At 39.3% G+C, this 21,543-nt stretch overlaps 1 protein-coding gene across 1 annotated transcript in view; it reads left to right on the top strand.

The window, feature by feature from the left end:
• TNKS (tankyrase) overlaps positions 1-21,543 on the top strand; it is a 124,841-nt gene that overhangs the window by 95,574 nt on the left and 7,724 nt on the right. The window contains exons 12-22 of the mRNA XM_054295969.1: positions 6,505-6,676; positions 7,862-7,941; positions 8,934-9,079; positions 10,044-10,209; positions 12,845-13,064; positions 13,310-13,419; positions 15,923-16,111; positions 17,456-17,693; positions 18,383-18,465; positions 20,066-20,186; positions 20,817-20,914. Of these exons, the coding sequence (XP_054151944.1) occupies positions 6,505-6,676; positions 7,862-7,941; positions 8,934-9,079; positions 10,044-10,209; positions 12,845-13,064; positions 13,310-13,419; positions 15,923-16,111; positions 17,456-17,693; positions 18,383-18,465; positions 20,066-20,186; positions 20,817-20,914 (1,623 nt within the window). The remainder of the gene's footprint in view (positions 1-6,504; positions 6,677-7,861; positions 7,942-8,933; positions 9,080-10,043; positions 10,210-12,844; positions 13,065-13,309; positions 13,420-15,922; positions 16,112-17,455; positions 17,694-18,382; positions 18,466-20,065; positions 20,187-20,816; positions 20,915-21,543) is intronic.

The following is a 21,543-nucleotide window of genomic DNA, read 5'->3' as shown; positions in this document are numbered from 1 at the left end:
GCTTTTGTTCCTGAAGCATGATGCAGGTTTTGATGTTTTTCTTCTCTTGTGTGTTTGGAAGTAGTTCCTTCATGTTTTCTCTTTTTGTGTCTTGAATTTTAGGTACTTCATAAGATGTAATCAGATATATTAAGCTCTTTGATCATGTCTGGTTGTATTTTTTACAAGAGAGGGTTCTCATGAGCTGGTGAATCTAGTCTCCCTGGCATAGCAGCCTCCCAGTGAAGATCCATTTGTTCTTTGAACTGCACCCTCCTGAATTTTAAATACCTCTCTTCTTATTTGATGCTTCCTTCAGTGAGGTATTTGCATTGAACAAGCTGATTCTTCTTAGCCTTTGTTTTGGTAGGCTAAAAGCCTCAAACACCTAATCTTCCCTCATAAGGGAATGTTGCCTTTCCTGTTCATCCTTATAAGCCCTTCTCTTTGCTAACACCAGAGGAAATCTTGGAGTTCAGGCAGCAAGAATAGAATTCATTCCACCACTACTTTCCATGATGGCACTTTTGTACCTCTTTTGTAAGTGCCTGACTCATGCATACTGGGATCATATTTGCCTTTTTAATAGGCATGAGACAGTAGTACTCAGATCCTTCCTGTAATCTTACAGTGCACAGAGAATCTTGGTTTTGCTAATATTTTATATTTGTTCCCTTCAGCACAATTCTCCTGTGCCACAGTCATTAATGTAAATAGTAAAGCAAAATTATCCCACAATCAGCCACCATGCAGCCTTCGCCTTTTCAAAATATTCAGTTTTTCCATTAAACTCTATTTTTTCAATATAAAATAAAATAAAAATTTCCACTGTGATCTTTTACAAAATGCTTACTGAAGTGCGTATGTTGATATCTACCGTACAGTGCTTTTTCACTTTGCAGCCATTTCTTCTGTCAAAAGAGAGGTACTGTTAAAGCCAGCTTCAATCCCCCTTCTGGAAACCACTACTGATTACTGAGAGAGTAACAATTTGAAAAAGATGTGTAATTCAAAGAAAGAAGAACTTTGTTCTTCTGAAATACTGTGACAAAAGGCAGACAACTGATCCACAAAATTACCAGCAATAAGAGCTCTAGGAGACAAAGTCATATAAAGGTCTTTAGATAGAAAATAATTTGGGATTGTTTTAGCATTTTATAGGAAATTCTTCTGTTTTCATGAGGAGCAGCTGTGTCAGACAGCAAAAGTGAGGTCACACACAGTGGAGTATGTATGTGTAGCCTTTTTTTGTTCTATGGAAGGGGCAAAAGCATGATAAAGGCTGCTTTAGGGAATTTGGGATGGACCGGGGATGGTTTGTGGTCTTGGAGCTGGATTTAATTATCCATAATGTTATCACTGTGTAAATTTGCTGTTTGAAGTATGTTAGATGATAATAAACAGTGAAGGACTGCTTGAATAACGTACTTGATTGAGACTTATTTTACAGAAGGAGCATCTGAGAACATCGATCTCTTCACTCTGGTGACCAGTGACAGAACCTGAGGGAACAGCATGAAGTTGTGTCAGGGGATGTTTAGGTTGGATATCAGGAAAATGTTCTTGACCCAGAGGGTGTTTGGGCACTGGAGCAGGCTCCCCAGAGAAGTGGTCACAGCACCAAGGCTGACAGAATTCAATAAGTGTTTGGACAATGCTGTCAGGAACATGGTGTGACTCTTCGGGTGTCCTGTGCAGACAGGACCCATCGATGATCCTGATGGTTCCCTTCCAACTCAGGATATTCTGGGATTTGTATTGGCAAGAATTTGCCTACTGGCAAGCAATTAACCCCGAATTGCCTATTTTGGTGTGTCTTGGTGGCCCTTACTGACAGGACAGACTAGGTTCCTAATGTGAACTGTGAAGTAATCCTTGTGCACATTAGTTGCACATCAACGTACATTCCATGGAAGATGTTTTCATTAGCTTGGTACTTGAGTTTGCAGAAGTTGACTGTCAATTTAAAGAACAGGTGAGAAACCTTGGGATATCTTAGAATTTTCTTCAAGAATGTTGGTCATAAATATTTGTGGTTTTAAATGCCAGTTTTTACTTGATGCCTGCCCTATTTGTGTGAGACAGCATTTCACACTGCTGCTTTTTTGATGTGGAATATTCTCAAAGTACCATATGAAAAATAAAAGCAGAGCATCTTCAAAGAATCCTCAAACATAAACAATTCTTATTAGACCCTTAATCAAATCTTCAAATGCCATGATTTTATCTTTGAAGATTATCAAAATCTTTAATTTAAAAAATAATTTGAAAGTGGTGAACTAGTGAAAAGTGCATTTCATCCTGTTGTTTGATTTCTAGATAGTTGAATATTTCGTATGATTAAGTTGTTGTCCAAATTTATAGACACATGGGAAATTAATGTGTTCATAAAAACACTCAGCTTTCTAGCAGTGCAGAAGTAAAGGATTAGAATATTTTCTGTACTGGAAGGGTTGTTGGAAAAAAAGACCTGCAAGCATGCAAGTTCACTGGTATCCCTGGCAAGTGCAGAGATGATGATGAATGCTCCTTAATTGTGATATGCCTCTCTTCTGCAGGACAAAATGAGCCTTTTTAAGGTCGTGCCAGAGAGATAGTGTCCCTGTTTGTGATGGTAGCAGAAGTTAATTTATTCTGCTCTGCTGGGAAGATCTTGCTTTATGCATCTTTACATAATGCAGTTATTTCTGTGCATTGGAGTAGCATGTTGCCAGCCTTTCATGATCATGGATTTGCAAATGTTCACCATCTATCTAGACCCACACAACAAACTGAAATGTTTTTGAATAACCTTGTTGTGTAACACATTTACTTCCAACATTTCAGGGAGAGGTATGATTTTCTCAGGCAACAGTAAGAATTGAAAAATTAAATTGCCTTTCAGAAATGTAGCAGATTCTAGACTACGATGGTTAACAACATAAAGACCTGTGTGGTCTTTTGTGATTGAATGGTTGAATTTTTCCACTGCTTAGACATCCAAACATCCTGACCTTAATCTTAAGCTTTTATGAAGAAGAGGTAATTGTGGAACATCTGACTGGATCCTATGGGAGTTTTCAGAGTGAAACTGACTATTTTTTCCTGCTTTTTTTCTACTGATTGAGCTTGAAATTGTCATCAGTGCTGCTTCACTCCTATGTTTATTGTTGGACAATGTCCTGGTTTAGAGCAAATTTTGGAGGAGACCTCTGCGCTTCTTCTCTCTTCCCCTTCTGCCCTTGGAACCAGTCTTAAAGGTGCAAAACTTATTTCTGGGCTAAACAAACAAATGGGGATGCAAACATCATAAAGTCACCCCAGGACAGACAACAAGACACAAGACATACTGCAAGCTTGTCTTCAGAATTAATGCAGGAGGAGAGCAGTTAGAGCACTTGCATTGCAGGGAAGGATACTGTGGTGTGGAACTGCTGGCAGAGCACAAGTTTCACATGGGGTTGTTAGAATGTACATCTTTTACAAAGATTTTACAGAGAAAATCACAGTTCTTGGAAGCTGTTGCTTTTTGTGCTGCTGTGTGTAGTGTCAAGGAGCAGGAAGGATATTTAGGGCATTTGATCTTGATAGAAAACTGATATGATTATGAAGTATTGCAAAATCTGAGATCTGAGCTGTTGAGCTGCCGCAAGTGCCTGGCAGCCAAGGGAGTATTGCCGTGACTGTGTACACTGCTCCAAGAGAGCGGCAGTGAGGGAAGGGCAAATCTCAGTAGTGTCTGATGATATGTGACCACTTCCATTTCTATTCTGTGTCTGTTCAGGATGGGGAAGGGGAAATCAGGGGAAGGAGAGGAAAGAACAGAAGGAAGTCTGCATTCGGTAATACTGAATAGGACTGTATCTTTCTCTGAAACCACTTATTTAAAAACTCTTTTCAATTGATAACTGTGTTCTGCTTTTACATTGCTTTTTGAGCGGTGGAATGACTGCTTCCATGCTAAAAGGTGAAGAAATTGGATCCAGAGCCAGTGCACTGTGGAGTAAAGCTGTCAAACCTTTCATTTTAACTCCTTGCAGAAAACCTGTCTGTAAGATAATTCAGAGATACAGCCTTCTAATTCAGACTGCTTATAAAGGCGACCAAATTTATATTTATCTTTTTTTTAATAAGTGCAGCTGGAACAATCTGGCTACTCAGGGCACAGTTAAAGCAGTATACCTTGCGTATTTCACATTTTGTCAAACCGAGTTTAGACTTTGAATTTGAAATGGCACATGATTTTGGACCTCGTATTGAAGATTGTTTAACCAAGGCATATGTCTTACCAGGCCTGATTTTTGAGACTTTATTCTCAATTTTGTATTACAATTTGTTGTGCTTAAGTTAATTTTCATTTGGAAGTAAGTCTTCTTGCTTTAAGTCTTATTGAAGTATATTCTTTGGTTGGTTTTAGAGAAGTGGTGCATTATTGCTGAGCAAAGGTCTGCCCCAAAGTAAACGTATTCCCAGTGAAATTGTCTTGCAAAGCCTAACTCTGCTCCTGAGGTAAAGAGCAGCTGCATTTGGTGCATGTATCTGTCTGTCAACTGCAGCTCTTTTTGTCTCAGAAGGAAGCACGTATTTCTTCAAATGACTGATGTTCTTCTGCCAGAAGAATTGATTGTTGGCAAAGATAATGGTTTAGAGGTGAAAGGAGACCTGGAGAAGACATATGAGATAATGGCTCTGATGACTCTGACAGTGTTCTTTTCAAATGAATATTAACATTTTTTCCAGGGACATAGTCAGTATCGAATTGTGCCCAGTGAATGCCTTGCTGCTATTGCTTCTACACTTTGTTCAGTACAGGCCTGTTTAACACAGGAAGTCAGTAATAAAGAATACATTACTTAGGATTTTCTTTTTTGGATGAATGGAGCATTATCAGCTACTTGGAGAATCCACAAATTTCATTTCATTCTGCTTTTACCATTACTAAATGTGCGTAGCCCCAGAGTTCTGCTTACCTCTGTGCCCTTATCAGTGGTGAAAGGTATCTGGTATCCTGAAAGAGATGAGGATTATCATATGGACAAAATGATGGATTTGGGACATTCAGCATCTAGTTAACATGTATGATAGCGGTAGGTTTTTTATTTGAAACAAAACTTTTAGGGCAATCCTATTGGAGTGGCATGAGCTGAGTGCAGTTAGAAGAAAGCAGACCTGTTCTCCTGTCCATCTTGCTGCAAGAGAGGTTTGTGATCTGAGAAATTCCTACTCTGTCAGTCTGTAAAATAATTTCAGACAATATCAAATTACACTTTTCTTCATTTATTTGGTGGTTCTTTGTTCTTTTTTGTGACTTGATATTGCAGTATTGCAGGTATTTTACTTTTTTACTATATCTTGCAGTAGATCTTTGCGTAGTTAATTTAATTTAGTTTTAGTTAAATTTTGTTTAGTTATAAAATAAGTGTCTTAACCAAAATGCTTTTTCACTGGTTTCATGAAGGCTAGCAGGGTTTGCATACTGCATTTTAGGTGAGAAATAACAAGCAAAACCTTTGTTTGCTGTCACCACAAAGATTTTGAGACCGTAAAAAAGGTGAATTTTACACAGTAACAAAGTTTATTATGCATGCAGTTCACAGCCTGCAATCTGTAGGCTTGGAAACAGATAACAGGTTCTGAGTTGCTTGCAGAGACTATAGAGTAGTTCTGTATTTCATAAAGTGGTAAAAAAGCTGCTGGGCATTTGCATTTAAATTTGTCATGAATCGCTGCTAGATACAGAGTATCTTCTTGAAAGGTTATTTTCATGGGAGTGTTTTTCCGCTTTTTAAAGCTCTCTATTATTCCTTTTTTTGATAGCGCACTGGGAGAGATGCTTCTGGTTATTTAGCTGCACTGTTAGATCTTGACAGATGGATGTGTTTCCATTATATCATACTCTTTGAAAATTATACTCCATTTTTCCTGTTTATACAGCCTTGTATTGAGAAGAATTATATTCAGTTATACTTAACATTGATGTGAAGGCACAAAAAGTGAGGAGGAAATGTTTGTATCCAACTTTTCTCCCCACCCCCTCTTCATAGAATTCTTCATTTGACATCTTTGTTTTGCATTAGTTCTTGGTACTGGGTCATGTTGAGTTATTCTTCTTCTGACAATGACAGATGGAAATTTCCTTAAAGCTGTAAGATCCTTAAATTGTTTGGTAACAATTTATGTCAAGTTACCTCTTTCTCGTACTGTAATAGTGTTTCTTTTCTTGCACGAGATTGGTCTTCATCAAATTTCACAAAAGCTTGATCACTATTTAAAGTATGGTTCTGGGGATCCTATATTGTTTGTTAGCCATGCAAGTAAATAACCTCTGTTGTTAAAAGACAGGAAAACATCTGTGGTAAATTATTTTTTCTTTGGAGTGTTTGCCTGTTTTGTCATTTGGTTTTGTTGAATTGCAGTGCAGAAGAATTGATAGGTAAATTTGTATGCCGAAAAATTCTTCTTACTACTCTTCTTACTAAGGACAGGGATAGGTGCAGTCTTTTAATTACAAGAGTGTTTTATTTTATATTGCTGCTGCTTTTTCAGATGAATGCACTGGACACACTTGGTCAGACAGCATTGCACAGGGCTGCCTTAGCAGGGCACTTGCAAACCTGCCGGTTGTTGCTGAGTTATGGCTCTGATCCCTCCATCATCTCTTTGCAAGGCTTCACAGCAGCACAGATGGGAAATGAAGCAGTGCAACAGATCTTAAGTGGTGGGTAAAAGTAAAGGCTTGTGTATTTGAACTTCAGCTTCTCCCTTTACAGCTTTGAATCTTGTTTCTTTCTCAGAGCATGAGACTTGAAGTAGTTTTCTCATCTCTCCCCTCTGCCATCAAGTGCACACAGCTACAGTATGTATTGTGCGACACTTCTCAGAAAATAAGTAAATAGCTCTGCTCAGTTCAGTGATTTTGTGCAAATGGAGAAGAAGATAACCATCTTGTAGATCTAGGATATGCTGGCTGTACAAGAAGGTTGTAGGAAAGCACATGTAGGGAGTTTTGGGATTTTTTTGGTAGCAAGTTCCAAGGCAACTGGAATATTGCTGAGCATGTAAGAAACCTTTTTCCCTGCATCAGCCAACCTGTTAGGTACTCCCTACTTCAGCAGTCACAAGCAGAGTGTAACTGGCAGAAAAACACTGGTAGTTGCTAAATAGTTTGAACTTTTACTTCAAATCTCTTGCTTGTCCAGTAGAGAAAGATTTTATTGTGAAAGTGCTCTAGATAGTGCTTAGGTAACAATTTGTCTATATCTTCTATTGAAATGATGAATAGATGTTTGAAAAGCACTATTTTTCATAAAAGTGCTTAAGGGTTTGCATCCTCTTACCCATGTTACATTTGAATTTTTGCAAGTACAGAGAAAAATAATTGCATCAATAGCGAGTAAAGACCAAGTAACTCACCTTAGAGTGAGATGTGCAGGTAGTCAAACAAAGGCAGATATCCAGATAGATGAGAAGACATGTAGCTAGAAACTCCATTTCCTCCGGTGTTTTCAAGAATATTGCCTTAAAACAGGACAAAACAAGGAAAAAGCATTTTACAGCAGTGCAAAGGACTGTTTTGAAGTGTGACCACTCCTGAGATGTAGCTGGTTACCTGGATAGTGTTTTCTGTTAAAATGTGTACATGAATGTATGTATGTGGATTGAGAGAGAAGAATGTTGGCAGAATCATGTCAGCTTTAGAGTCAAAATCTGACTGATTTGCTCTAAAACTAAAGCTCCTTATTCAGACATGTTGGCAGTATGAACTTGAACATCACAACCCCAGGTGCATTTTCAAAAGTAACAACAGACCAACTTCACCCCCCAGCTGTGGAAAATATGTTGAGCACGAGTTAATACCACTTATGTATCCTAAGTAATCTTAAAGCATCTTTTCCCCGTGTAGAAAGTACACCGGTGCGCACATCCGACGTGGATTATCGGTTGTTGGAGGCGTCCAAAGCTGGAGACTTGGAAACTGTGAAGGTAGGTTTGCACAGTTCATGGGAATTTTCTACTTGGCATTGCTGTGCAAGGCTTGTGGAAACAGTGCCCAATGGATGGTAAATCATAAGAAATGGGAAGTCATGGATCTTTCTTTTTTTTTTTTTTTCCTTCTAGGAAGTAGTACATTAAGATGTACTGAGGTGTGTTTTTCTTGTGTTTCTGCTTGTTTGTTCTGCCAGTCCTTCCCACATTCATGTCTTTGATGGACTCAGATGTAGCCATAATTCTTTGAAGCAGACTCTGTGATTCTCAGAATCACAGTTGAGTAGAAACAAGCCCTCAGGTGCATGATTCAATCAGATGGCAAGCAAATACTGTTAACAGGTATCGACTCAATATTTTAAACCATCTTTAATCTGAAGGAGTGGGTCAGGCCGTGGAATCCCACCATCACAGGAAGGTTTGATCTTGTTTTTGATGCTTGGTCTGTGGACAAAACAGCCTGCAGATGGACTCCTGTGCATACTTTCCCACCTTGAACTTCAGCATGATATACATTAATATTCAAACAGCAGCAATTTTGTGTACCAGCAGTTCCCTTGACTGCTAAGCTAGATATTTCTGGTTTTCTGAAGGCAGTATAGACCAGAAATGGTGATATATCTGGAGGAAGTTACATGGCCTTGAACCTGGTACTTAGTGATGTAGAGGCTCACCCTTTCTTATACATTAGGAACATCTTCACACTGCTTCCATCATTTAAGTCTTATTTGTTATAGAAGTACATTCAGCTGTAAATTTAGAACTGCTATTTTTTAAACTTTGCATAAGTGGAAAGAAATTTCCTGATACTTCAAAAAATTTGTGTAATATAAATGGATCAGATTTTGTGTTGGGGTCTTTGGAGGTGGTAGTTTAGTTATTTGCTTTTGTGTTTGTTTCATGTTTTGTTGTTGCTGTTTGGTTTTGTGGAGTTCTTTATTTGTTAGTTTTAGTTCTGTACTAGATTTTGTGTTCTTTTGTTTCCCCAGCAACTTTGCAGCCCTCAGAATGTGAATTGCAGAGATCTGGAAGGCCGTCATTCAACACCACTGCACTTTGCTGCAGGATATAACCGGGTGTCAGTGGTGGAGTATCTGCTGCACCATGGAGCAGATGTGCATGCCAAAGATAAAGGGTACATTTCATTCCTTGCTATGTTCTGCTGTTCTCTGCTGTTCTCTCTGGTGTGAGACTTATATCCTTTATATATTCATTGTGATTCAGATTTCAGTGACCGTGGTGTTTTTATCTTGAAAATTTTTCTCTTTCCTCGTTGTTGAGTATTGTTCCTGTGCTCTAGGGAGGTTTATAGACCATTACAGCATACTTTGCTTTCTGGAAAAGCCAATATCAAGTGCATAACCTGGCACTGTGATACATGATGCTTCTTTTCCCCTTTTTGCCCATTTTGGAGACTTTGTTTTCCTTAAAAGCAGCGTTTAACTTGTTTTAGGTGATCTAAAATTAGTTTTGAATAAAATGGGGTAAATACCAGGGTTATCTCTGGGCATTTTTCTAATTATGTTAGCTTTTGTTATTAAGTTAATTATTTTTACAGTTAATATTCAGTTAAATTATATAAAACATTTCCTTTTTTTTGCATTAGTTGTGCAGCAGCATGGTTATGTTCACTCTTTTACTCCATATATTAGTTCAGGGTGGGGGATAATAAATTTCCAATACTGAATTTTCAGGCTTACCCTGGAAGAAGTGTTTGGGTATCTTTCTGTATCTGTCAGACGTGCAATACTTACTAATAAGTGCACTTCAAACAGATTAGTGTTCTGTCTTTCTTGAAATTTATACTCAAATATCCAAACTTAGAACAACTGTGAGCAATTTAGTTTTTGTCTGTTATTAACAGCATTGAAGTTGCGTATGGAAGCTGTAACATTGGGACTTGCTAAATATTTAAAAGTCTTGTGGATGAGAACTGAAGGAGGATAATTAAGTTTTAATTGATTTTTAATAGAAAAATAAAACCATGAAAACTGGAAAGACTGAAAGATAACAATAATGTCTGGTGAAAGTGAGTGTTTTATCTACTGATTGCATATAGGACTTTATTTTCTAGCTATTAATGCTTTATCTTTGATTAGTGGCTTGGTACCCCTGCACAATGCCTGTTCCTATGGACACTATGAAGTGGCTGAACTCCTAGTGAGGCACGGTGCTTCTGTCAATGTGGCAGACCTGTGGAAATTCACTCCTCTACATGAAGCAGCAGCAAAAGGGAAATATGAAATCTGCAAACTGCTTTTAAAAGTATGTGCTGGAGATCTCAGATGTGTCTTTAAATGCGTATATATTTATTTTTTTCTGAAGATTAATGCAAAGTTAATTGCATTCAGTGAATGCTTTGTTGTATCTTTATCTTGCAATGGTCATATGGTTTCTTGTGTAATATCGTTGACTTGAAAAGAATCATCTGTACAAGTATTGTTTCCAGCATGTGTATTAATACTGTTAGCCAAGTAGGACAAGGCTCTGAAACTGGAAAAACCAGCTGAATTCATGTGAGGATGGCAACTCCCTACCTTGTCCTATCTGTCCCTTTCTGAAATAGTTACTGCATTTAAGTAAATTCTGTTAATACTTATGCAAGAGAGTGTTACAGAGCAATAGCGGAAGGTGGGTCCTAAATGCTGTTTGGTATGAGAGGAATTCAGAACTGTTATGTTAATGTATAATTTATCAAGCTCCTCGAGGAAATGCATGTTAATATACTGTGGCATAAATATTCATTATACTTAAAGGAAGAACCTGTTAAAAGCATGAGGTAATGCAAAGATATTTCCAGTGAGAAACATGAGTTTGAGGAACTTCTTAACATAAGCTCAGATCCTGCCCTGAGAGGATGAAAGGGGGTGCTAGAGTCGAATTTTTTGCCAATCACTTTTCCTCTTTCAGCCTTGCCTACTTATGTCCCTCTGAAGCACAACATTTAAGATAGGAGAAAGTCAGAATACGGATGTCTTAAGATACACATGGTCTACCCCAGCCACTTTTCATTTGCTGCTACAAAGCCCCACTATTTCCCTCCTATATCAATAATTATTTCACTTGATTACCAAAAAAGCAGTCAGAGAGAGAAGAATGATAGTTTGAAGCACATCTACAGCAGAAACCAGGGGATATTAAGAGATGTCTGTGAAGTAGGCATGGTGGTGGCCTGGAAGTAACACCCTGACAGAGATGTTAGCCCAAGCTATAGGAACACCTGTAATCTCTCAAGCACAGTGTTGCATTATAGATACTGGAGATCTCTGGCCTTTTCTGGTCATTCCACAGGGAATTTGCCCATATTTTGTCTTCAGAGGATCCTGAATGGATGTCCAACAGGAAATAGAAAAGTGCTGAAATTTATTTTTTTTAAATCACTCTTTCACAAGATAAGAGCTAAATATGCCCTTAAGGTGACACAGATGTAAAGTCTCTGGGTGTCTGTGGATATGTGCTCACACTGCAGTTTACTCAGGGTTTCTCCTGCTGTGCCTCTTATGCCAGCTGGCAGTGTTGTCAGTTCTGCTGAGTTGTGGATGTTGAGCTTGACCCCTCCTGACTTGTGCTCCTTCTCTCCTGATCTGCTTGGAGAAGGAAACAAAAATAAACAGGCATTTTGGAGACAGTGTCTTTTTTAATCACCTTTCTTTGAAATGACCACCTTCATTTATTTCTATGCCTTGGAAGGGGTCACAGAAGACACTGTCTCTTCATTCAGATATTTATTTTGGAACTATTTAAATAGTTCCAATTTTGATGAGTTTTAAATTAAGGGATTTTAGGTCATATCTTAGAGAAGTTATTGCAGTCTAGAAATCTTTTCACAAAGAATGCTCTCTTCCTAAAAGAACCACAGCTGTGGAAACTGCTTCTATGTAATCGATACTCTTTCCTTTCTGTCCCTTGCTCTTCATCCTTTGCACCATGAGCACAGTTGTACTGCTTCCAAATACAAAGCAGTTAATTCTCTCTGTTCTCCCATTCCCAGTCCAGTGGGAAATGGCAGGGTAGACTCACTGGCAGGGACTGTGTTTGACTGTTCTGAAGAGGTCAGCCAGAGAACTCTAGCACCAGCAGCTGCCTCTGCTTTATCTATCTTTGTTTTGTCCCACTGCTGCTGAGAGTGAATAGGGAAGGAGCTGTCCTCCCACAAACCTGAATGTGGACGTGACTCACACCATATGCTCTGCATAGTTCTGTGTTCCCCTTCTCATCCCCTGATGCTCCAGTACCGTGTTCTTATCACTGCCTGATCTACATGTTTTACCAGCACAGATACACTCCAGCGGATATCCAACTCCACTTGTCCACCAAAATTTTTTTTCACTTCTTCCAAAGACCTGTGCACTGGTTAAGATGGTGCTGTTGTCTATTGGAAAGTGTGGAGAAGAGTATTTTGCTGGTTCCCTTCTGAAACAAGTGCCTTTCGATATCAGGGTGACCTTTAGTAAAACTCAGAGCCTGGCTTTGCTAGCTCAGAAGGTTGTGCTCAGGAAATACCTCTGCCAGCCATTTGCTTTCTGCCAGTTTTCAGGAGAAGGGGAGGACTGGCAGCAAGACCCTTGCAGCTGGCTTTCCTTTCACACTGCTGTGGCAGTAAGAAATAGCTACATGCAGGAAATGCTCCTCAACATACTTCAGTTGCAAGTAGAGCAAGGACAGCTCTTGCAGAGGGCTGCCATTCTTGCCTGTGGAATTGAGATTCACACAGCTGTGTTTCAGACTAATGCTTTTAGGCCTCAGACTTGTGAATTTATTTTCTTGTGCCTACTAATCTGTACAATTATTGCTTCATTATGGTAGGTCTGCAAAATCCCATTTTATTTGGCACAGTAGTGACACGCGTGCACTGCTGTGTGCATGACTGTGACACTAACATTCCACTTGCTCTTTGCAGCATGGAGCTGATCCAACAAAAAAGAATCGAGATGGGAACACTCCTTTAGATTTGGTGAAAGAAGGGGACACAGATATCCAGGATTTACTGCGAGGAGATGCTGCCCTGCTAGATGCTGCCAAGAAGGGGTGCCTGGCACGAGTGCAGAAGCTGTGTACTCAAGAAAATATCAATTGCAGAGACACCCAGGGAAGAAATTCAACACCATTGCATCTTGCAGGTGGGTAACGTGCCAAGTTTTAGGTCTACAGATGTAATTTGCTAAAATCAGGATTGGTATAGGAAGAGTTTCAGAGAGTTGTCCTGTACAAAGAGTTAACTAGGGCATCTGTTTCAGGAGGTAATACAATTACTAGGGAAGAGGAACTTTTGCAGTTGAAAACTTGCCTTAGCTTTTCTGTTGAATATTTTTCTTTAATTTAGCTCTCCTAATACCTAATTTATTTTCCTATGCTTTTTCTACAGCTGGTTACAACAATTTGGAAGTAGCTGAATACCTTCTTGAGCATGGTGCTGACGTTAATGCCCAGGACAAAGGAGGATTAATTCCCCTACACAATGCAGCATCCTATGGGGTAGGTGCAGGCAGTCTTGCCATGAGTAAAAGAGCAAGGGACTCCTTGAAATCATATTCAAAGCCAGATATTTTGCAGCTGTTTTCCTGTGAACACAGTTCAGGTTTTGATGAAGTATTTGTCAGGCTAGGTTGCTGTTGTGAGTCCTGTTTGCAGTCCTACACATTAAATAGGACACAGATTCAGGTGTGCTGTAGCAGTTAAATGCTGCAGTTTGGAAAGATCACTACAATGTAGCTTTTATGCAGGCAAGCAGATGCACAGGATTGAACAGTTTGGGATGATATTCAAAACAGAAAAGACCTCAAGTTGTGTCTGATGGACTCAGAAGGAAGAGAAAAATACCAGGGGGTTGTGTGCAGATGATGACAGGCAAGTGAGGTGTGTTACTGCTGGTGTTTGGTGGCAATCTGTTGCTAGAGTTGAAGGACTACTGTGTTTGTAATGTGGTTGTTCTCCAGGGCAAGCCATCTGCTGCAAGGGGTGCAGTGACAGATTCAAGCCATTTCAGATGAGGCAGGCCCTCTTTCCTCCCTATAGGAGTAAGCATCTGTGTCCCAGTTGCACAGATGCCTAATAGATTGCTTATAAGCAGTTGTTAGATGGGGATTGGGTGAGAAAGAAGTCTCTTGTAAATAATTGTACAGAGACAGTGCTTGAGAAGCTTCTAGCACTGTGCTTACAGTCAGAGGAGGATCTGAAGCTGATGTAGTACTGGGTTTGATGGTCACAATATGCTTTGTTACTTACCTGGCCCTGGCACTTGTACAGCAAAATCTGGGACAGGTGACCCTAACAGAACCATGATTGCTTTTGTTTGAAAGCAAATTAAGTAAAAAGTGCAGTGTTCACCTTGTTTTTAAGAAGAGCATCAATGGAACTCAGTCTACACCATTTGTATTGGTTCTTCACATCACTCTGGGGATCCCAGTGTCCCAAAGAGCAAAAGGCCCCAAATCCTGATGAAAGATTAGAAAGCAGCGCAGAATTCTTTTATGTTACAGGGTCTTATACCAAGTAATATTGTTTATCAGCATCTGCCTTTAAGCATTCATTCCCAAGATGTTTCTAAGATCTAGAGATAAAATCTGTTGGAAAGACTGTGTTCTTTTCTTTGGCATGAGAAAGCAAAACACACATTTTACACAAACCCAAACTATTTCTTATTGACATAGGCAAATGTCAGAGATTGGTTTTAGTGGATTATCATTTCTAAAAATCATAATGCCAATCTAACCTGGCTGCCCTGCTTCCTCTAGGAAACATTAAAAAGGCAGTGTTTGGTGCTTTTCCATCAGCTTATTTAGTTAAGAGTTGCTTCATACCTTTCCTGGCATCCTACACTTCTCTGTGAGCTGTCATCAGCCTGTTCAGATCTCTGTGATGGGAGGTAGAGAGGAGAGGAGTAATGATTTCACAAGTTCATAGCTGGCAAGATTCACAAGCTCTGCCTTTTCCTCACAAAATTTCTTCAGTTCTCCCACCCAGTACTTCATGCTGTGGGTCCCTCAATAGGGCTTTCTGTGACAGAAAAATCACGGGAACAGCAATTGCTTTAAAAGTTTGGCAGAGAGGGAAAATAAACTTGGCAGTATTTTCAAACGACACTTGTTCAGAGACCAAGCTGTTTTATGAGAGCTGCAAAGAGTCATTTAATTGCCATTGAGGGGAAGAAGGAAATCCATTGGCAATTCTTTGTGCCTCTGCGTACAATTTCAGTGTTTCATGCTACCACCCATTCATTTTGACTACCTGCTTTTTTTTCTTTGCTGTCTTGCACAAGAAGCATATACTGGTTAGAGGCAGGCAAAAATTTCATTTGTCAGTTTTCTCTTATTTTTACTTGGGAGACTTCAAGGACAGTATATTGATGGAAGCATGGGGTTATAAGTTCATTACTTTTATAACCCATGTAAAACAGCTGTTCTTTGTGACACTCATAATATATTTTATCAATTACAGCTCTCATAAAGTATGAGTGAAGATAGAACAGATCTGTGATGCCACAGATGAGTTCAAAGTCTTGCAAGAAAGAAAGCACAACAAAGACTTCTGTATACACACAGGGGTGGCTCAGTATCACAACACATGGATCTTCAGAGCTTCTAGTGCTGTGTCACAAAAGTTGCAGCCCAGTAAATTCACCAGTTCAAATTTGTCCTCAAATAATTATTTTATGCAGGGTTAAATATCATGTCTGGTCCTCCAGCTGGCACAAGCTTCATGCTATGTACTTGGGGTGATTTGACAGAAATCTGCTTCTGTGCCTGATCCCAATTCTTCTGTGCTGGTGAATGATCTGCTAGTGCGCAGACACAGATGACTGTGGAGCTGCAGTATGAATTGGTCTCTGGAGAATGTACTGCTCCTGTGACACAGGAAGCAGAATGAGTTAAGGAAAGAGAAACCACAAGGGTCTCTAGACACCATTACCTCCAGCATAAAAAAAGGAATGTATGGTTTACCAGTGTCATGTCGATTGGGGTGTTCTTGTGTTTTCCAGCATGTGGACATAGCAGCGCTGTTGATCAAATATAATACATGTGTCAATGCAACAGATAAGTGGGCATTCACACCTTTGCATGAAGCTGCACAAAAAGGAAGGACACAGCTCTGTGCTTTGCTGTTAGCTCATGGAGCAGATCCAACCATGAAGAACCAAGAGGGTCAGACACCACTAGACCTGGCAACAGTAAGTTCATGTTAGCCAGCCACAGGCTGCTCTGGACGATGTACTCTGCATATTAAATTCATTTCTATGGCTCTCTGGCATCAGCAGTCCTCGGCTTCCATTTTGCTGAGCTGGAGAGGGAAGGGCATCTCCTGTGTGCCTCTTTGTGGCTTTTTATCCATGGGACCAGGCATTTTCCTTTGGCTGGAATCTTAGCATGGCTTGTGATTTAAGGTTTGCTTCTCCTTAAGTATTCACTCCTGGGATCAATTTCCTCATTCCCAGGAATAAAACTCTCTGAGATGTCTCTGATGATGGTCAGTCTGTGTACTGTTGGTGATTATTTCTTTGAACCTAGGAGGAACACCAGATGGGCCTTTAGAGGAATGGGAACATTTGGTGGATTGTTACGCTCAGTGCCTCCATATTACCTCAGTTCCTTTTTAAAACATTAACTCCAAAAGAACATTCCAAAGAATTCATTCTACCTCTAAAATTTGTAGGTGGCTATCAAACTTTTTCTAAAACTGGCTTCTGTAAACTTTCTTTTAAATGGTTTAAAAGCCTAATAAGGTTCTATGAACATGTATGCCCCAGCCTAAACAATCTTGGAATAGATAATGCAACCAGATTGGATGCTGTGTCTGGTCTCAGTGCAAGTATCTTTTAGGGTTATTGATTTATTTATGGAGAGTTCAAGAAATATCCTCCAGAGTAATCTGAGCTCTAGAAAACTTGCTTTGTGATGAAGGATATGAAAATTATTTGATTTCTCTGCCGGAAAATAAGGGTGTCTTAATCATGTTCTACAAGAATTTTTAAGGAGGAAATTCTTGAAGATGAGGGTGTTGCTTAATTAAGTTAATTAAGGCTAAATCCAGCTGTTAGCTAAGACCATACTTCTCCTGAGCTCCTGTCCTTTTTTTTTTTTCTATTCTAACCCAAGAGATGTGATTATAGCAAAGGCAGCAGTAATCTTTCCACTGAAACCTTGTTCAAGTGCACCTGAAGTTGAGCCTGACAGAAATTAAGAAGTGGCATTTCCTATCCTAGATTCTGAAGGATTTCAAATAAAGTTGCTGCATTGTTCTCTCTGGCTTTAGCACTTATAAAGCCATTCTGCCAGAAAAAAAAATTAGATGTAGCTTCTTATATATCTTTAGAAATGGAGAGAACCTGATTCACCTATGTCTTGAGTGGTGATTTAAAATGTTCTTGCAACTGTGAATTCCCCTGTAACAGAAGCTGGCAGTTTTCTTTCTAATGGGGACCAGAACAATCAAATAAAGCAATTAAAAATTATTTCCAGAGATCAGTGACTTGTGACAGTAGGAGCTCACGTTGAGTGTTCTTTCTGTTTTTCAGGCTGATGATATCCGAGCTCTGCTGATAGATGCAATGCCTCCAGAAGCTTTGCCCACGTGCTTCAAGCCCCAGGCCACTGTTGTCAGTGCCTCTGTGATCTCTCCAGCATCCACACCATCCTGCCTGAGTGCTGCCAGCAGCATCGATAACCTCACGGGCCCGCTGGCAGAGCTGGCCGTGGGAGGGGCATCCAATGCTGGGGATGGAGCTGCAGGAACTGACAGGAAGGAAGGAGAAGGTGCATTTGCTGCTGGACAACTTTACATTGCCAGAAGTACTGTAGTTTAGTATCAAAATAGGCCTTGGTTTATCTGAAAAGCATTTCTGACTAGCCAGAAAATACCGTGCAGTTTGAACTGTAATCAGTGTTTTAAAGTGTCTGGTGTTTGTTAACTGTTCAGTGTTAACTGTTCATCTGTGTTTGCTATCAGTCATTTGGTCTGACTACAAATGCAGATCTGATTAGGTGCCCAGATGTTCATTGACTTCATAAAAAAATCCAATGAGAATTATTTTGATGAAGAAGTTATTATTGTGATGGCTGGGGATTTTGCCAAGGTTTTTTAAACCCTTTGATTAGTATCTGGAGTCCATGCTTTAGGTCAGAATCTAAGGGGGTCACATAGCAAAAATATACCCATCCTTCTTTTCCTTCAGTTTGCAGTATAAGCCTGTATTTGTCACAGATGGTTTGGGCTTTAAATAGTTGATTCTGAAGAGAGAACGATGATGAGCTTTACACAGAGCTTTGACACAATGGAAGTAGATTGTTTATTACAGACATAGACAAATTGATTTAAAATTCCAAACTCTGATTCTTTTTATAGAGAATCAGTGGTATTGCTTGATTTTTTTTTTTAAGGAGGTTGGTTTGTTTTTTGTTACTTCATAGGTATAGGATGTAAAGACTTGTTTCTTCTCTTACAGTTTCTGGTCTTGACATGAACATTACCCAGTTCCTAAAAAGCCTGGGTCTTGAACACCTTCGGGACATCTTTGAGACAGAACAGGTAAGTGGCAAGCCTCATCTCTGTTTCTGTGTTTAGGAGATAAACTAATGCAATAAATTTGAGTGACATTATCATTTTATAATTGAAAAAGGGAAGGAAAAAACCCACACTTCACATCTACAGAAAAAGAAGTGTGTTCAAGTTTTCTTTCATTTTTCTGCAAATGAATTGCCAGATACAATATGGTGAAGTTGCAAAACCTATGAAAATATCTTTTCTTGTTGGATTCAGGTGTCAAGTAGCTTTTAGTTACACATACACTGTGACTGCCAATTTGGCTTGTATTCTGAGAGTTATTTTGAACCTTGTGAACTTTGAACATGATGACTATAATGAAGTTAGGTTCAAATGTCACCTGTGTTTGTCCTTCAGCAGTCTTGACAGCCAAACAAGCCTTTCACCACCTGTAGTGCTGCATGTGATAGTTTGGTTAGTTGAGAAATAGGGGAATAAAACCTGCAGATTTATCAGTTATTCAGCATATATGAAAAGGGTACAACTAATGTAAATTTCTCAAGCTTTCATTATGTTTTACAGCAGAAGTACCTGTAATGTATTTGTAGATTCCTTTTGTGTACCATTTCTTAAATTTAACATGTTGCAGTTAAATTGATCTGTTTACATGACTGAGATGGATGTACATGTGGAAGTGAAAGGTACAAGTGCAAGAGACTGGATTTGATGATTATTTTTTCCTCTGGCTTCTGCTGCTAATCTTTTACTGGGGAATCAGGAAACGAAGGTTTGAAATGTGATGTGTTATTTACAGTTCCAGCTGTTTCTATAAAATGTTCAAAGATAAAATACCATAGAACTTTTCCCCTTCTCATACATGAAGCATAAGCTCTTCTCTTTAGTTTGGAACTCCTTCTGTTCAGAAGGAAACCAACCTCAAACCAACCTATGCACTTCTCAGGTTTTATTATTATTTTTCTCACTTTCCTGTTGCCTAGCTGGTCTTGTTCTACTTTTGCTTCCTTGACTCCTAACCTGTTAAGAGCTTCCCTGCTAATAAGATTTAACAATGCAAATCAGATTCAATATATTCATCATTTTGAAATCATCCAGCTCTTCTTGTAAGTTGCTTTGTACAAAAAACAAGCTCATCTTCTTTAAGCTTATTCTTTTAAGCTGGTTTTCCAAGCACTACCTTCATGTGCACTTTTTCACCTTGGTTCATTATTAGTAAGGTTGTAGAATATTAATTTCTGCTTCTGTAGTGAAAGTAAGGAATTGTACAATGCTGTGAAACATTGAATGCTTCGAAAGCACTCCCATACTTATGCTAGCATTTCAGTGCATCCCCCTTCTACCTAAGGAAAAATGTTTGTGAGAACCTTCTTCGAGAACCAGCTGTTGTTAATTGGTGTGAGAGAAGTGAAAGTTTTGCACAATTTCAGGCTGTAGCAGCTGGGCATGGTCCTGTGATAGGGATGGGTTTGCCAGAAGGTGGCAGCAAGTAGAAGAGAAGCAAAACATTATCTACCTTTATGCTTTTGGTTGCACCATAAATACTTTCAAATTTCGAAGTGATAGGTCTCCAGTCTTGAAAGTCAGGCCAGGTTTGACAAGTGATTTTTGTGATCTTTCACCTTTCCAGATAACCCTGGATGTGTTGGCTGATATGGGGCATGAGGAACTAAAAGAAATTGGGATCAATGCATATGGACATCGCCACAAATTAATAAAGGGTGTGGAGAGACTTCTAGGAGGTCAGCAAGGTAAGTATGACACTTTTACTGGCTAGTCTAGGGGTACCACACAACAGGCTCCCATAAGTCACTTTCTCTAAATGTAGGCGTTGTGACCAGACTTGAAAGAATCTGGATGTCAGAGAAGTGTGTTTGCTGCAGACATGGTGGCTGAGTGGGTTGTGGTAGCTAAAGAATATATTAAGGAGTTACCAGGAGATACAAGTGATACCAAGTGATCACTTGTCTTTTCAGAGAATTGATACCCCTGAGGCAGCTTTGGAAGCTGTTCCCATTTCTCAGGACCCTGTTTCACCCAGAGAAGAGCTTTTGGATATGATTTGCCCTCCATATCTACCCCCAGGCCAGTTATATCCTGAAGGATTGGCCTGATAGGGTTTTAGCTGCCCCATGTTTCTATGGAAAGAGGAAGCAATAAAGGGCAATTACATCCCACATGCATTTTGCTTCTCTCTTTTAAAGCCTCTGTTGCTAAAGAAGGCACTTCTATTTGTTTTTGAGGTTGTGCTTATGCCTTGTGTTTGTTTTGCATTTCCTGTACTGGGGTTGTTTAAGAACAATGATGATGATGGATATAAATAGAGCCAGTATTGGTTTTTCCTGTTGATTTTTGCTCCTTTTCATTCCTTCTCTTTGCAGGTACCAATCCTTATTTGACTTTCCACTGTGTGAGTCAGGGAACCATTCTCCTTGACCTTGCTCCTGATGATAAGGAGTATCAGTCTGTAGAAGAGGAGGTAATCCAAGTCCCTTTCTTAATGCTTCAGGGGCTGTATATTTTTCTTTCCACTGATAACCTGTCAGAGCTAAAGTGTGCAATACATGTTGAAAGTGCTAAAATAGGCTTTGATGTTTGAATTGCATAGTGCTGATATGAAGTTTCAGGTTCTTTATTTGTCCTTTCATGTAGAACAATGATAGAAATTATTTTGCCATGTCCTTCCAATTTTTTTAATAAGAAGTCTCTGCTCACTTAGTGTTATTCCAGTTTTATTTTGTTGTTGTGTTTTGGATATCGTCTCATAGGGAGGGTTTGCACAGCTTTCTGTAGGTAGGTGGACCTGTGAGAATTAAAAGCTGTGTGTGAAACCAAGACATCAAGGCCTTGCAATTCTCTAAGCATTTTCTGTGAACCAGCTTGTTTTCTCTTGTCTCAGTGGCTTAGTTAATCTGTAACCCAGATAAACAGCTCTTGGACAATTGAGAATTGACTGCAATTTTGCCTCCCACACACACACATGCTCTTTTATTTAAGTAAACTACAGGCACATACCATTTTGAAAGCAAAAATCATAACAGAAAAGAGACTTCCTGAAGAGTTGTGTTTGGTAGAAACTCCATTTTACTCTGAATTTGCTATTTGTGT

This window comes from Melozone crissalis, unplaced genomic scaffold, assembly GCF_028551555.1.
Source record: "Melozone crissalis strain CALT ecotype California unplaced genomic scaffold, PUWL_Pcris_2 ptg000006l_1, whole genome shotgun sequence".
In the NCBI taxonomy this organism is placed as follows: Eukaryota; Metazoa; Chordata; class Aves; order Passeriformes; family Passerellidae; genus Melozone; species Melozone crissalis.
This window is presented reverse-complemented; position numbering and strand designations above follow the sequence as displayed.